The following is a 16,591-nucleotide window of genomic DNA, read 5'->3' on the forward strand; positions in this document are numbered from 1 at the left end:
ACATAATAAATATTCCCATAGAAAGCAGCAAAATAGAGAATATACATAATTACAAATTAAATATTCCCATAGAAAGCAGCAAAATAGAGAATATACATAATAAATATTCCCATAGAAAGCAGCAAAATAGAGAATATACATAATTACATATTACATATTCCCATAGAAAGCAGCAAAATAGAGAATATACATAATTACATAATAAATATTCCCATAGAAAGCAGCAAAATAGAGAATATACATAATTACAAAATAAATATTCTCATAGAAAGCAGCAAAAAAAGAATATACATATACCCATAGAAAGCAAAAAAAATAAAGAAAAGGGTTTGCCTTTTTTTGCTTATGAAACACTACACGAAGACGAGTTGATATAGATACGGACCCTAAATATGCAAGTGTCTTATGTGCCTATTATCACGCCTATAAGATGTAGAATTCATAATTCCCGGGTAAAACTTTATACCCACAATGCACCGCGGTAAGTTTGCGAAGTTGTATGAGTGATGGCGGACAGTGCTTGGGCTGTAAAGTCGCTCTCGGCAAGTTCGCGACGTTGTGGCTTGATGTGGACCATGGACACGATGGTGAGACAGGTACTGATTGTTTTATGTGTTGGGATTATGACCCATGTCGCTTTAGGGAACGAAGGTCTAGATTTAGATGAGATAGAACGTAAAACTGTTGCTGCAGGGAGTCGAGATTGTTACGATGTCAATGGAAGACCTCAGCGATGTATGCCGGAATTTGTGAATGCTGCTTATAATTTGGATGTGGAAGCTACCAACACATGTGGTGTCACTCGGCCGATAGAATATTGTCTTCAAACGGGTGCCACTCGAGTAAGGAAATCGTGCCATGAGTGTAACGATGCGGACCCCAGACTCCGTCACCCACCTCACTTCATGACTGACTTCAGCAACAACCAAAACTGGACATGGTGGCAGTCGGAGACCATGTTACAAGGCATGCAGTACCCCAACGTGGTCAACCTCACATTGGATCTCAGTACGTATTTAATTACTTTTTATCCGAAATTTTGTGATATATTGTTGCCCCTTTTTACACTATCTAAATATCAACAAAAAAATGTGTACAACATGTACACAAGCATATTATAAAGTAAACCGCGTGAATGTTGAATGCGTTAACGTTTCCGCTATCTGGAGCTTGTATGTAATGCATGTAGATATAATCCTTGATCGTTATCTCAGTCTATCTTGGCAAAGTCGGGATTAGCATTACCACCAAGATAACACCAAACCCTAAGCTCTGTATATGAATATGTACTGGGTCTATAGGCCTATAATATGAATATGTACTGGGTCTATAGGCCTATAATATGCTTAAGTTGTCAAAAGCAGGCATATGTTAAATTCAAATCAGTCAGTATTTTTATTGTTGCTAGAATATATAATTAATTAATAACTGACATACTTTAGTTTACAATAAATATAATCTATTTACTTGTTGATGATATATATGTTTTCATGTAAGAATGGAAATCTGTCAATCTGATATTGAGTTTGCCATTTTGTTTGGTATTTAAGAGGTGTGTTTGCGATTATGTGTGTGCATATATATTAAGAGTTTGAAAATGAAAACCTGATGGCTGATCATGATCAGTTTTGTAGGGCAAAAGCCTCATATATAACTCTTGTGAATACTATCTGTCGATCTTTCTGCTCGATTAGAGTCTTCTAGGTGTTTGGAATTAGAGAAGCAGGGGTCCAAATTTTGACAGTGGTTGAGAACATATGAGACAGCTTAAATTTACACTATAAGTAAGGGAATGTTTACAATTACCAGAGCCATGTGTGTGCTGTCAAACTGAAGGGCATGATTGGGTTAGTTAAGTACAATTATATGTAATAGAACAGGTGTGTGCACATGGCAATACTTTCATCCCAGCAGGATATTTAGTCATCAGGAACGAATATTAAAAAAAAATCTAATCCAGCTTCACAGCTTGGAATTCGAAAATATGATGCAGGATGCATTCAAATTTCAATGGAAATGCAGTTATTAAAATATAATTTAAAAGCTCATCATATCTAAAACAAACCGATTATTTCAGACAAAACCAATAAAATTGCAGAAAATAAAGAAATCTTGCATATGAACAAAACAAAAATCTTCTCAAAAGTATTTAGAGAGATCACTATTTAAATTTTAAATTAAATTCATCTGTTTACTTAACTGTAACCTTTAGCTGAGATGCATGCTTTCAATAAAGTGGGATTTTATATATATATTCTGGGCACATATTATTTCATTCAAATGTCTTTTTATTAGAGTGGGGAAAAAAAACTACATTAAATAGTTGTAACCTAAAACTCCACACACATTGGCCATTTCTATATGTAGGTAAGGTGTGTAATATATGAGACTGGTGAATGTTGGTGATAGTCATCTTGGAGGTTTCAGGTGTATTGTTATATTCCAACAATGGATTAATATTACCCTATAATTTTAGGGAAACTTCAGCTGTAAGTGTAGTGTATTCAAAGGTAAATTTACTAAATTGGTGATTGTATTGTATCATTGAATAAGTTCTTGGTGACAAAGGTGGATTTGGATGTTGTTTGAAAAAAACCCCACTCTGATTGATAGGTTTAAAGTGTTAATTAAGTTAATTACATCTGTTGTATGTACTAAGGAACCCTTTTTCATAAAATACACAGATCAATGAATAAAATTAAGATAATGAGGATTTATGGTTATTTTTGAAGTTGTTGTACAACCACTATATATAAATTTGGACAGCTGTTTGTTTGGTTATGTACATGTGTAGTTGTACTAGTACTGCATACACCAATTATTATGCTTTAATTTAACAGCCTCTGTATTATTATTAAGGTCAGATATTCCTAACTAGGTCATATTCCACAGACATGGTTCACTGACCATATGTGTACAGTAGTAGTTTGTGTATAGGTACTATAGGGATAGATAGTCAGCATTAGTCGAGAAGGTCATTATAATGATCAGATTACACACATGTACAAAACATAGGTGTGGATCTAGCTATAGCTTTAATATTTAGACCAAGGGAAAACAAATCTTGTCAGTTTGATTGGTTGTATTTACGTCCGAGGGTCATTTAATTCAAGGACGGCCTCCCACATGTATGTGGTGTCAGTATGTGTGAAATGTGAGGTTTGTGTTTTGGGAGACTGTGGTATATTTGTGCTGTGTCTTCTTGTTTAATAGAACTTTTGTCCTTCTTATAGTGCTATAATATTGATGCTGTGAAACAGCATTCTTAGGTACGCCCGACGAGCCTGTGCACATCAAAAAAATGAAACCACTTCACGATGAAAATTAAAAGTTGTTTTGTTCATTTCACGTAATACTTGATGGTATGAAAAAATAAAACCCCAATATTCAAAACCATAGACATAGAATTTGTACATACGTATACACCATCGATGAAGTGTTTTAAGTGTTCAATTGGGACTCTATGATATATTTGTATTACTCCGAGAACACTGGTCCCCCGAAAATCACGAACAACGCCTTCTTCGCTGTCTTCCTCCGCGACAAGACTTTCGATGGATTTTGGATTGTGTATGTTTATTTAATTTTACGTAATTCATGCTAATGATCGATTATTGTAATCAGCTAGTGAGCATTACTCAAAAACAAATACTGGCCACAACTGTAAAATGTTATGTTTTATCAGGCCTATCTATATCTGATGGATGTTCACTAAGCTTTGCAATCGTAATGGCCGCCATTTTGGGTGTATTGTAAAAAAGTAGATCCGGAGGTATTGAATTTCAGGATTTTAACTTATATTCACGTTTTTAAAAAAGAAAACGGTATTATTTTTTTTTAGAATTTCGATGTGAATTTATTTTTAGAAAAGATATATTAATAATATAAAATTAGTTAATAGCAAAGTAATTAAAATAAATAAAATTAAAAAGAAATCAACAATTTTCTCTATAAGATTAATTAAAATATTTTGAATACTACTCTAACAATTATCTGTAATTTTCTTAATTTAGTGCTTGTAAATTTAGAACATTATTTTAATTAATTATCCATTATTATGAAACATGTTATCTTATTCAATTCAATACAGTATTTTTAATATTTCAATAAAGATATATATTAAAATAAAGGTAATTCATTTTCCCCATTCTTTTAATTAATATAAATGAAATTTATATCATTCTGTGTAATCAAATGTTAGGAAGGTAACTGCAAAAGAAAGTTCTTATAACGCTCATAAAGTTTTTTGTGTTGGTTGTATTGACGAACTATATATGAGATATTATTGTGCTGTAAAAGTTAATAGTTTTTTGTATGTGCCTCCTCCCTTGATCTGTCACTGGGAGTTGTCTTTTGTTGATCGACAACTGCGGTATATTGAAAGGGAAAAAGTACCAAATCTATCAACATAAACTTACAAAATATAATGATAATATAGATCTATTTATGTACGAGCAACTTAAAGTGACAAATGCACTTATAATGCCGTGTAATGTACTGTAGCCTTAAGAAGACTTGCTAAAGTCTGATGTATTGCAGGAAGTTTTCTTGATGATAGCGTTCTTATGAATTTGAAAGAAATTTGACTGTTATAAGTAACCAAATAATGTACCTTTACTTGACAAACATATATGGCTATGTTTTATTATAAGTCAAAAGTCGGCAAAGCAAAACTCACGATAAATGTTCTGCACAATAATATATCTCGTCAACCAGTTACTGTTAGGCTTACGAAGACTTGCTAAAATCCGATACATTACATGAAGTTTTCTTGATGTTAACGGCTAGCGTTCTTGTGAATTTAAAAGAAATCCGAGTGATATACGTAATGAAATAATGTACCTTTTATTTGGCAAAAGTATCTGGCCATGATTTATTAGTCAAAAGTCGTCAAACAACCCATGTTAGTTTTTCTAAAAAGGAAACCAAAACATATCCGGAAATGGTAATATTTCTAATGTTATATTTTTCCGAAAATATTCTTCAATGTTAAGTGGATATTAAGATACGAAAATGTTTAATTATTAATTTTTTGTCTTTGAAGAGACATTAATGAAATTGATAATTTAGCAATTAATAAAGAATTATAAAAAAATGATACTCAGATTCTGAACGGTTTAATTTCATTGGTGTTGAAATCGTTATTTCAAAAATAATTTAGAAATAAAATTTATTACAGTTATTTCAGGATAATAAGTTATTCAACTTATTGTTCTTGAAAAACTTCTAATATCATGAAATAAATACGGTATCGTAAATATTTTTTTTATTAAACTCCGAAATTCAACACTGCACACTTATGTATAGTTTACTAAATTTATTATTTAAATGAAAAACCAATTTCTTTATTCCTTTGTTTGAGTCCTTCATTCACAGCATCTATGAGTGGCCTTGGCACTTTGATATCACTGAAGCATGCATCGTCAAAGACACCAAGCAGTTCCTATACGTATACATGTACACCCTACCAGGTCACATTATACTGATCACAAAACCAGTGGTCCAACTCCAGTGAGCGCTAATTAACATTGATTAAGCAGGAGCAAAAACTTTGACTTTATAGACAATGGTGTGTCTCCGCCAGGAGGCAGAACCCAGACCATTCCTCACAGGGGCAAGTGCTCAAACAAAGTCCAAAAGTGAGGCATGCAGTGTCAAGGGAAGGAGAATGTACGTTAGCGGTATAGGAAGAAGAAAGATAGATCTATTTTTTGTTCATAGCAATTGCAACAAGATACCATATTTTTAATTTGATTTCTAGATCTGGTTTGGATTTGAATTGTGGCATTTTGTGTTAATGTTATTATAAAATAATCATCAGATTTTTTTGTTGTTTCCTGTGCTGAGAAGGAATCAAATTAAATAGTAGTTCTTGATGATATATATATATAAACTGAAGACTGCCCTACATTGCAGCAGTAAGCCTATATATAATATCTAGTAAAACAGGTGTCTGGTAGGTACATCAAGTTTACTATGTGAAGGAGATATCAGGAGCTTGATCTGCTGCTTCTCATATGAGCAGCTGTACCTACTAATAATGGGGATGTACCTACATGTGTAAGGCCACATGAAACATGTGTATACCAGTGTTGTTGTCCAGATAACTGTCCACACTACCATTCAGCAGCCATTTCCACCAGCCAACTGGACACTAATTCCCTCCACTGGCCCATCTTTTCTGATGCTAATTATTCTACTAGAGATGTCAAGTCCAATTGCGCTCAGACCCCTAGCCTATTCATATAGAACTAGTATTGTTTCAGTGCATATACCAACAGAAGAAATTGACGGAATCAAAATACTAAGGCAGACAGACCGATGCCTCCAAACACTAATTATATATATACTGCTATATTCTAGGGCTGTAACGAGTATCCGAGTACTCGAGTATTCACGAATTATTGAGAAAGATCCGATACGAGTATTCGTTACTCCTGATCTTTCAAAAGCAAAAAATAATACCTTCTTTAATGCTGTCATAGCTCAAAAATGTGAAGGAATGTACTCTAAAATCTGAATATCATCGATGTTTTCACTTTGAAGTAGACCGGAAGTACACAAGAGCTGCGTGAAGTAAAGCTAGCAACATGTTATTTTCGTATCCACGCTTCGATGCAGTGTTGTGAATTCTTCATAAAATAATAATGATAAAACATAATTATTGAATTCTAGAGATGTAAAAGATGATAATTGATTTCGTTTTCATTACGGGTCGGAAATATGTAAAAATACGAATATATTACATTAGGCTACTGAGTATGTAGATGTGAACTCCATGTCAAAAACGAAAGGTAGGCTAATTATGAGTCAAAATCATAAATCACTTGATTAAAAATAAAAACTATAGGCCTAGAACCAAATTAAATTGTAACTGCTCTTACAGATTTAAACATTTTTTTTCTTAATCTCAATGTTTATTCTGTATTTGATCAAAATAAAAGTAACAGTGAAAATATTTTCATATGGTTATTTATGCCTTACCATGATGATTTCATGCCGTAATTGATGTGCAGTAGTATTTTTGAGATGACGTCATTTCAAAATTCAAATAATTTGATTTTTTTTATAGTTACAGTGACTGAATCCTGCTGTACTTCACCTGTAACTCTATTGCTTAGTGATAAGGAATGTAAAACTGCTAAAAATGGTTTTATTATCAATCAAACATTTATCAATATATAAGACCATTATTGATTTATCAATAAAAACAGTTTTACTTCAATTGAATCTTTTGCTTGTATCTAACTGGTGATTCGTGGTCCGATCTGTGAATCGTCAACCTCGAATCGTGGATCGGATCGGATCGCCACATGTTAGACAATCCACAGCCCTACTATATTCTGATTATCTATTTTAAGTATTTCATACGGTCTTGCGTTTGCAAGATATATATGATGGAGTATCATTGCCTGACCTGGTACATATTTGCTACTTCATGGAGTTATTTGTATTAATAAATAGAAATAGTCATTATCAAACACATTTAAACCATAAAATTATACAAGACTATTATTGCAAAAGGCAGATTATGTGAGAACCATTACAGAAAAAAACTATTTGCGTAGAAAGACTTGGCTATAATAATTATAATTTTGTAATCAAAACGAGCCTAGTTTGAAATGACATTTTCGGCAATAAATATTAGCGCTTGGGCGGACCGTGGAAAAAAAAGTATTGGAGCTTGATCAAAACGTGTAAAACGTGCAGATCTCCATCATATCGTTTCAGGCCTAGAGAGAGACGTAGTGGTTATCCTTGATAGACGCGTGCTTATAGACCGTAGCTGTTACCTTTAAGCTCCGGGAACAGCAACTTTCCCCTATATCCACGGTCCACCACGTAATCCGTAAAATACCCCGTGGCTAAAACTTCACAAGACCTAGTTCAACTTGGAATGCAGAGACAAAAATAGCCAAAAATTCCACGGCGCACAACACGTTTTCGGGCAAACGGGGCTACCGTGGTCGCCGGGAACATAGTGTAAACCTAGCATTATGCTACAGACGATCGTAAACCTAATAATGCAATAACTAAACATGATAGTGTCTGCAAATATTTACACTTTTGAACCTAAATAATGATACATATTTACAATACACAAGTCTTGACTGCAAAATAAAACTTACGAGTCGTGAATACATCTACAAAGGGCTGCACGGCCTTTGCCCTTAGTTGTTTTGACCACTTGTAATGAACTCTGAACATAGGACGCGCGGACGGATGATGCCAGAAAAATAGCTGGCCTCAAATTCCACTGTCATAGCCATTGTAATTCAGCCTGGCCTTAAAGATGTATATTAGAGTAATGTAGAAATTCCAGTGAATTAGTTCGAATATATGGAGCGAATTGAGCTTGATAATATTTCAGGAAACTAGCCTAATGTCTATATTAGCGTTTATATACAACGTTCAATGCCATAGATTTGTAATCAATATGGAACAATCCCCACGTTAGTTACAAACATTATGTACGACATCTGAATCGAATAAAAACGAACAGGGATTACCCACATGCGCTTCATATTATCGGAAAGGAAAAACAAATTACAACTTGCTGGTTTTGTTTTTAATGACAGGACATTTTAATTACGTATCAAATTAATGAAATAATGATACTAAGAAAATATATCGTAAAAAAAACCAGGTACAGGTAAACTGTATCGCGGTACAAATTATTTTTATGGTGGTGCATTGCAATACCCCAATATACGGCCGTGAACCGCGGCAGCCCTAATATTGCTGTCCTAAAGTAGATAAATTGAGGACAGCTTTTCTTTTTGTTTGTTTACTTGACCTGGATAGATCTAGTTCAGAGAGATAAGCAAAAATTCAAAGTTGGCCCTAAAACTGGGTAATTTATATGGAAATAAAATGCTATTGAAATATGCCTTTGAGTGTCCGCGGTAGGTCACTATACCTATAAATGGGTTATACCTGTGTGAGATAAATAAAGCCTCTGTCAATTTGACCATGTACAAACATCGTCCCTTGAGTATAGCTAAATGTCTATATATAGTAGAAATGAAGTTCAGATTGTACTGAAATTAATTTCAATAATGTAGTTTATTAAATTCATAGAAAAGATTGCGGCTGTGATAACACTAAATATATATTTTACCTGGAATTTATTATAACCTGATGTAGACATATAATGAGATACTCTGGGGGATCCCCTATTATTGGAAAATACACCAGGTGTGTTCACACATTAAATGTCCTGACAGATCAGGCGATGTGTGTCACCATATACTGTTTGATCGTATGATCTGGGATCCTAGTGTGGTAAATTCATCAGCCTAACCCTCCTGTATAGTCAGTACTTGTTAAATTGTTATATATGTGTAAATGATAAGAAGCATGGCACTGTTTAAATCTCACAGGTCATTAATTATCCCTTATTTTTACCGAAACTGGAGAGATATATGATTATATATCAATGAATAAATAACTGTAATTTTATAGAAGTATGTATATATAATTAACCAGCTAGTATAAACATACACTGTACACAAGGCTTAATTATTAGATTACATCGTAGAAAAGGGAGTTAACGTAATAAGTCTGTTGTATAGTTGATAACAAATCTTTAAATTGAAAGAACAAAAATAGATTTTCAAATTAAATACAAACTACTGAGAAACCATTTCCTGTTTATGATTAGCTGGGAAATCTTTTTTAACTACTGGTACATTAATTGCATAAGAATCTAAAATACTTGTATTTTACAGATACAGTTATATACAATGTAAATCAATTAATCAAACACAACGATTAACATCAATATTATAAAATACACTATATATCAATCATTCATGTTTTTGTTTGATGACAGTTCTTCAAATCTTTGAGAGCAAATGCAAATCTAAACCATGAGATTATTTGCAACTAACATACTATATGTTAATTGTTTAATTTAGTATGTGGACAAAATTAAGATTTTTAGATTCTTGTCTTATAAGTGACTTGAAATTCATGATAGGTTTTCTTTTGAAATTTTGAAAGAAAGAACTCTTATAGCTAAATTTAGTTTAAGTGATATACAGTTTTTAAATATAATGCAACTATAATAAGGAGTAGAATAAATTCAGTAATGTAAATGATTAATACGAGATAAGATATTTTTTACATAAGAAGTAGATCTTTTATATGACTTTGTTGGATTGATGAGACCAGTCCTGGAGTACCAGTTTGCCATTTCTACTCCAGCATATATATATACCCTGATGATAATGTGAGGAATATCCTGACAGCTATATCTAGACAGCAGCTCTAGCCTATATATATATATATATATATACACACAGATATACTTCTACAGCAGCTGTAGGTGTGAAGTACTGAGGAGGGTGTGGTTACTATCCATTTGTTGTCAAAATAAACATAGAACATCACTTTTACACTGTCTGACATAGTCTAGGTAGCTAGGTGAAGCAGAGTCTAATGAGTCTGAAACAAATATAGTGAGTCAGTTATCATTAAAACTAAGATGCATGTTGTGTGTCTAGAACTTACACTCATATACATAGATTATATATCCTGTTTAACCGAGTCCCCCAAACAAAGTGAGGTCTTCTTCTGTTTCTCCTCATTTTCCCATTTTTTTTGGCAATTTTTGCCCTTTATCTCGATCCCCTCTGGCATATTTTGAGTGGTTTGAATAAAATTAAAAAAATTTCAGGTAAAAGAATTATTTCAGTACCGCCCAAATCTAGTAATAATAAAATGTTTTTGTGGGATTTCTAAACAATTTGTATGTTTATTATCTTTCCAGAAAAAGCCTACGACATCACCTATGTCAGACTGCGATTCCACTCCCCTCGTCCAGAAAGTTTTGCCATTTACAAGCGTACTTCCAAGGATAGTGATTGGACACCGTACCAGTTTTATAGCGCATCATGTCGCAGTACGTACAACTTACCCCGCAAGGCCGTCATCACCTACGACAACGAAGATCAGGCCATTTGTACGGATTATTACAGCGACATTTCCCCACTAACAAGGGCCAGTGTCCCCTTCAGTACACTGGAGGGCAGGCCTAGTGCTTTTGAGTTTGAAGAAAGTCCAAAATTGCAGGTAAAAAAGGAACCGTTTTGGAATTGTGGTAAATGGAAACAATATGGTTCTAGATCACATCTATTTGGTTCTGTCTTCTCCTAAATGTAATGATCTCACCAATACTGATATATTTAGTGTAAAGAAATTAAAATTGGAGACTACATGGATTTTAGTAAGTCTATGAGTAAGATTGGAGAGTTTGGGGAACTTGAGTAAGTCTAGAGTAATAACTGTCTAATCTGGTAAACTGACAGATGTAGGGAACTGCTACAAGTCTTCTGGAGTGAAGTCCTGAGATTACATTAGGAGTATATATTTATAACAGTGGCCTATATAATCGTGTTAAGACACCAAAACAAAATTTGCTGATTTGTCAAAAAAAAAAAAGAAGCAAATTAATTATTGTTTTACCATGCTTTGCTTCATAATGTATAAATCACTATAACACATTAAATATTATTGATAAAGATTTGCTCATGATCACAAACTGTTTAGATCACAGGGAGATTCTGGGAAGATGTAGGTCGAGGGTTTATAAAACAAGAGGACTTAGCGTTATCAAATCATGATCAAAACCAAGCACAAGGTGACATTGTACACACTGATTCCACAAAGATATCACCAAAGTAGTAGTACATATATATAACATTGAATTAGAGTATTTCTGCCCAATGTCAAGGGAATGTTTCAAAGATATAAAACAGAATACATGTACTTTACTAGTAGAATGGAAGCTCAGTTTACGGTGTGAGTAGACTTCAGAACACAGCTGCACTGAATTATTATAAAGAAAATGGGAAACACCTAAAGGAGAGATGATTTATGCACTTCCTCTATTGAGAACTATTTAGAAGATTATTCCTGACCCAGAACACAGGGTGTACATGTAGATAGAGGCTGGGAGGCTGGTGTCTGTCAGCTCTGTGGGGAGTCTGAGGCCCAGGGCCAGTCCAGCTGTATATACTTATCTCACTAACCGAGTGATGGTCAGCTTCCTGTTGGTACCCACATGTACAGAGTCCTGCCTGGTACTCACACCAGTGTAGCGTCTGTCTGTGGGGGAAGCACAGGGCTAGTCTGTGGTGAAACAGACCTATTCTGTGGTGAAACATAGACCTATTCTGTGGTATCAATACAGGACCCTTGTGGTAAGGTCTGTGTTGTTTGTATGCACACACTCTCAGCCAGGATGAGCTGTTAAGGAGGGTTTCAAGTGGGACTTGACATGCCTCAGATAGCAAACAAACCTGGTGTTATAGGAGAGAATGTGGTGACCTCAATGACCACTGGAGGTTTTACAAGGGGCAGGAAGCATGCGGTGCACCACCTGTTACTGCAGGGCACCAGGGCAAGTCTCAGGGAAAGTGGCAAGCTTTTAAAAACTCAAATAAAAAATAACCCGATATTGGTGTCAAAATGATCACCTAAAGGTGTTTTGTAAAAAACTATTGGGTTTATAGATTTGTTTAAGATATTTTTCATAGTGGGCTGGAAACCTATATGGCATTTGTGAAAAAACACCCTCATCAGTTATCAAGTGTGAAAAAACACCCTCATCAGTTATCAAGTGTGAAAAACTGAGGTTGAGGTCAGTGAACTTGAGGTGTAAGGTTAAGTTGAATAGGTTAATATGTTACAGTTAATTCTAATTGGGCTGGCACACTGAGGGTACAGGTGTCGGGCTGCAAGGCAGTTGGTGTTTTTTTGTATGTGGGTACTCCCAACTTTCCTCCATGGAAATTGTACACAACCTTGCTCAAAAATTTCCCAAAATTTATAAGAAGATTTTACAAAAAAAATAAGCCACACAAAATCATTATATAAAAAAATGACCACACAAAATTATTATACAAAAAAATAAATCACACAAAATTATAATTAGTATACCTATTATTATTTCTCCCATAATTTTCAAGACTAATTTAGCCATGCAGAATTATATGCAGCCTGAATTTTTATTTTCCTTTCAAAATTAAAAGTCACTAGTTATAATATCATAACATTCTTACTGGTATAAGGATTAAGCTTCTTGTACACTAGCTATAGGGACATGGCTCCTGAAAAAAATCTAGTCACACTGATCAGAGCACACAGAGTAAAATTTAGAATCACACATGTGTACCATATGATTATGAGTATGAGTAGATCTGCAGAAAACAGTTAACATCCAAACTGTCAGCATTGTTTCCATTTGAATGTCAGTTTGTTAGTGTGGTTGTGCTGCAGCTTTGTTTAATCTTTGTAGTGCAGACGTTTACCATAAAACATGTGAGGGGGTGTTAGAGAGATGTTAGAGTGACTGGTGTCTGGAGGTAGACTATGTACTACCTGGTATATAGGTATACAATACACAATTACAGGTGTATCTGGTGTTACAGACAACATTCCACGAGGCCCACTACATCTAATCTACTCATGATCATGTACTATCTACTTCCTCCACTAAAACACATACAAATGCATAACACGTACTGTATATTAGTTTTGAAATCATTTATGTTCTATTTTCAGCGGCACATTTATTAAACATTTTCTGCACATGGTCACCTCACACATTGACAATATGCATTATTATGAGTATACTTAAGCTTGTTTTAAATGGTTTAATATGCATAAACAGCCATGGTCATTTAAGGATGTGCCAGCTGATTTAGGAGGTGAAGAAAAAGTTCCAGAGAAAAACCACCAACCAGGAGAGAATATATATACTTGATCACTTACATTGATCTGTAAATATTCATAAATGAACTTCATTGATATGGGAATTAATGTCACGTACGGAGCACATGATTTGACATAAACATAATCACTGCCTCGCTCTGCTAACTATAGGCATCAAACTTGGAACCTCTGGCTTATACTTATTAGTCTTTCTAGCAAAGAGGTAAATTGTGGCTATAAAGTTAGTATATTCAGCAGGGTTACAGACAGTTTGAAATAACTGCCTTGTTTATGAAGCAATGTGCATCACAATGGGACTATAGGATGACATTTAGCTAGTCTGCTTTAGAATAACACTGTATGTACATGGGAGCTTGGCATTATCTGCTGACCTCTGACATTCTGTGTGAGAATCTCTTGTTGTCACAGAGAATGTCCTCATATTATGATATTTATATGTAAAACAGATGTGTACAGAGATGTGGAATTCTGCTCCAGCCACAGCTATGCCAGAATGGTAGCTAAAATATTGTTTTGATAACCTTAACTTATTTATATTTGGTATATATATCAAATGGTTTTGGTGAAAATCAAAATCAACATAAAATCAAATTGGTGATAAAAATGGGTAACAAATCTCATCACTAACTGTTTGTTAGAAAAATACTGACTGTGAAATCTTTGGGGGAAAAGCCTGTAATAATAAAAAAATTGTTGCTATTAGTTTTGAGAAATAAATCAAAACTGTATACTGGTATATAAATGAAGCAAAAAATAAGTTTGACAGACATCATTAATATCTGGTGACAAGTACATATGTTTGGGTGTGAGACAACAAATCATGTGAGATTCCTTGTCTGTGGTAGGTTTTTGGCGACAGTCTTATAAAGTAGTTATAACATTTTATGCCTGATTAAATGTTTTAGGGCAGTAGATTGTATTGTAAAGTCTGACAATAAACAGCCTCACACATGTTCTATAGATTGTAGGTCTGAATTGATGGCAACAATAGTCTTCTGACAGCTGGCTTAAAAATCACAGATGAGATATAATTCATGAGTTTTCAGTGTAGAATTTAGTACTATTAGTAGTTTACAGTAATAAATAAGCTAAATTTAATGTGTATTCTCGATGTGGGCAATTATCTTTCACTATACATGTCAGCATGAAATGTTTAGCTTATGACCTTTGAGATGACCCCTCCTCGACCATACACCCACACTATGTCTATGTTAACGTTGTATCCATTGTCTATTATTAATGTATAAGCTCTTCAAAAAGACTCTGACAAATTATTATTTATAAGTTGATAGTGACTGCTCAGACCTTCACCAGATCTAGGTGGATAAGATCTATAACTCCGCCAGTTATTTTTTACATCATGTGTAGCTATATTTTGCACTGTTGTGTTATTTTCATCATGAAATTGGGATGATTAAGTAAAGCAAGCCTTGAAAACTTCAGAACACATGCACAGTAGCTAGCCACTAGCTTTAGTTTGACCAAGTAAAAGGGGCCAGCTCAACAGACAAACTGGTTTCAGGTCATATTCTACAAACACAAGAACACAATGGTTTAAGGTTTTGAGTTGACCCCCCAATAAGCCTTGATGATGAAGACAGCATGTGGTTCCTGTTTATGTTAGAGCCTGATTATCTCTAACAGGAAATGTCAGTCTGATCCCATGGGGATGTAGTAGCTCCTATGGAAACCCCTAGTTATAAGGGGGGGGGGGGCAGGGTAGGAGGGTAGTGACCACTTCAGGCCAAACTCCTAGGGAGGCCATGGAGGGTAGTGACCACTTCAGGCCAAACCTCTATGTAGGTCATGGAGGGTAGTGACCACTTCAGGCCAAACCCCTTTGTAGGCCATGGAGGGTAGTGACCACTTCAGGCCAAACCCCTATGTAGGTCATGGAGGGTAGTGACCACTTCAGGCCAAACCCCTATGTATGCCATGGATGGTAGTGACCACTTCTGGCCAGACCCCTAGGGAGGTCATGGAGGGTAGTGACCACTTCAGGCCATACCCCTAGGGAGGCCATGGAGGGTAGTGACCACGTCAGGCCAAACCCCTAGGGAGGTCATGAAGGGTAGTGACCACTTCAGGCCAAACCCCTAGGGAGGTCATGGAGGGTAGTGACCACTTCAGGCCAAACCCCTAGGGAGGTCATGGAGGGTAGTGACCACTTCAGGCCAAACCCCTATGTAGGCCATGGCAGGTAGTGACCACTTCAAGCCAGACCCCTATCTCGGCCATGGAGGGTAGTGACCACTTCAGGCCATACCCTTATGTAGGCCATGGAGGGTAGTGACCACTTCAGGCCAAACCCCTAGGGAGGCCATGGAGGGTAGTGACCACTTCAGGCCAAACCTCTATGTAGGACATGGAGGGTAGTGACCACTTCAGGCCAGACCCCTATGTAGGCCATGGAGGGTAGTGACCACTTCAGGCCAAACCCCTATGTAGGTCATGGAGGGTAGTGACCACTTCAGGCCAAACCCCTATGTAGGCCATGGAGGGTAGTGACCACTTCAGGCCAAACCCCTAGGGAGGCCATGGAGGGTAGTGACCACTTCAGGCCAGACCCCTATGTAGGCCATGGAGGGTAGTGACCACTTCAGGCCAAACCCCTATGTAGGCCATGGAGAGTAGTGACCACTTCAGGCCAGACCCCTATGTAGGCCATGGAGGATAGTGACCACTTCAGGCCAAACCCCTAGGTAGGCCATGGAGGGTAGTGACCACTTCAGGCCAGATCCCTATGTAGGCCATGGAGGGTAGTGACCCCTTCAGGCCATACCCCTAGGTAGGTCATGGAGAGTAGTGACCACTCAGGCCAGTCCCCTAGCTAGGTAGGTCATGGAGGATA

At 35.7% G+C, this 16,591-nt stretch overlaps 1 protein-coding gene across 1 annotated transcript in view; it reads left to right on the forward strand.

Moving 5' to 3' along the window:
* The first annotated feature begins 493 nt into the window (after nt 1–493).
* The window catches only part of LOC138321933 (laminin subunit gamma-1-like), a 57,652-nt gene continuing 41,554 nt past the window's right edge, over nt 494–16,591 (forward strand). Inside the window, 2 exon segments of the mRNA XM_069265973.1 lie at nt 494–1,008; nt 10,775–11,076. Coding sequence (XP_069122074.1) covers nt 507–1,008; nt 10,775–11,076 — 804 coding nt within the window. The 5' untranslated portion in view covers nt 494–506.

The sequence above is a fragment of the Argopecten irradians genome, chromosome 4 (assembly GCF_041381155.1).
Source record: "Argopecten irradians isolate NY chromosome 4, Ai_NY, whole genome shotgun sequence".
NCBI lineage: Eukaryota > Metazoa > Mollusca > Bivalvia > Pectinida > Pectinidae > Argopecten > Argopecten irradians.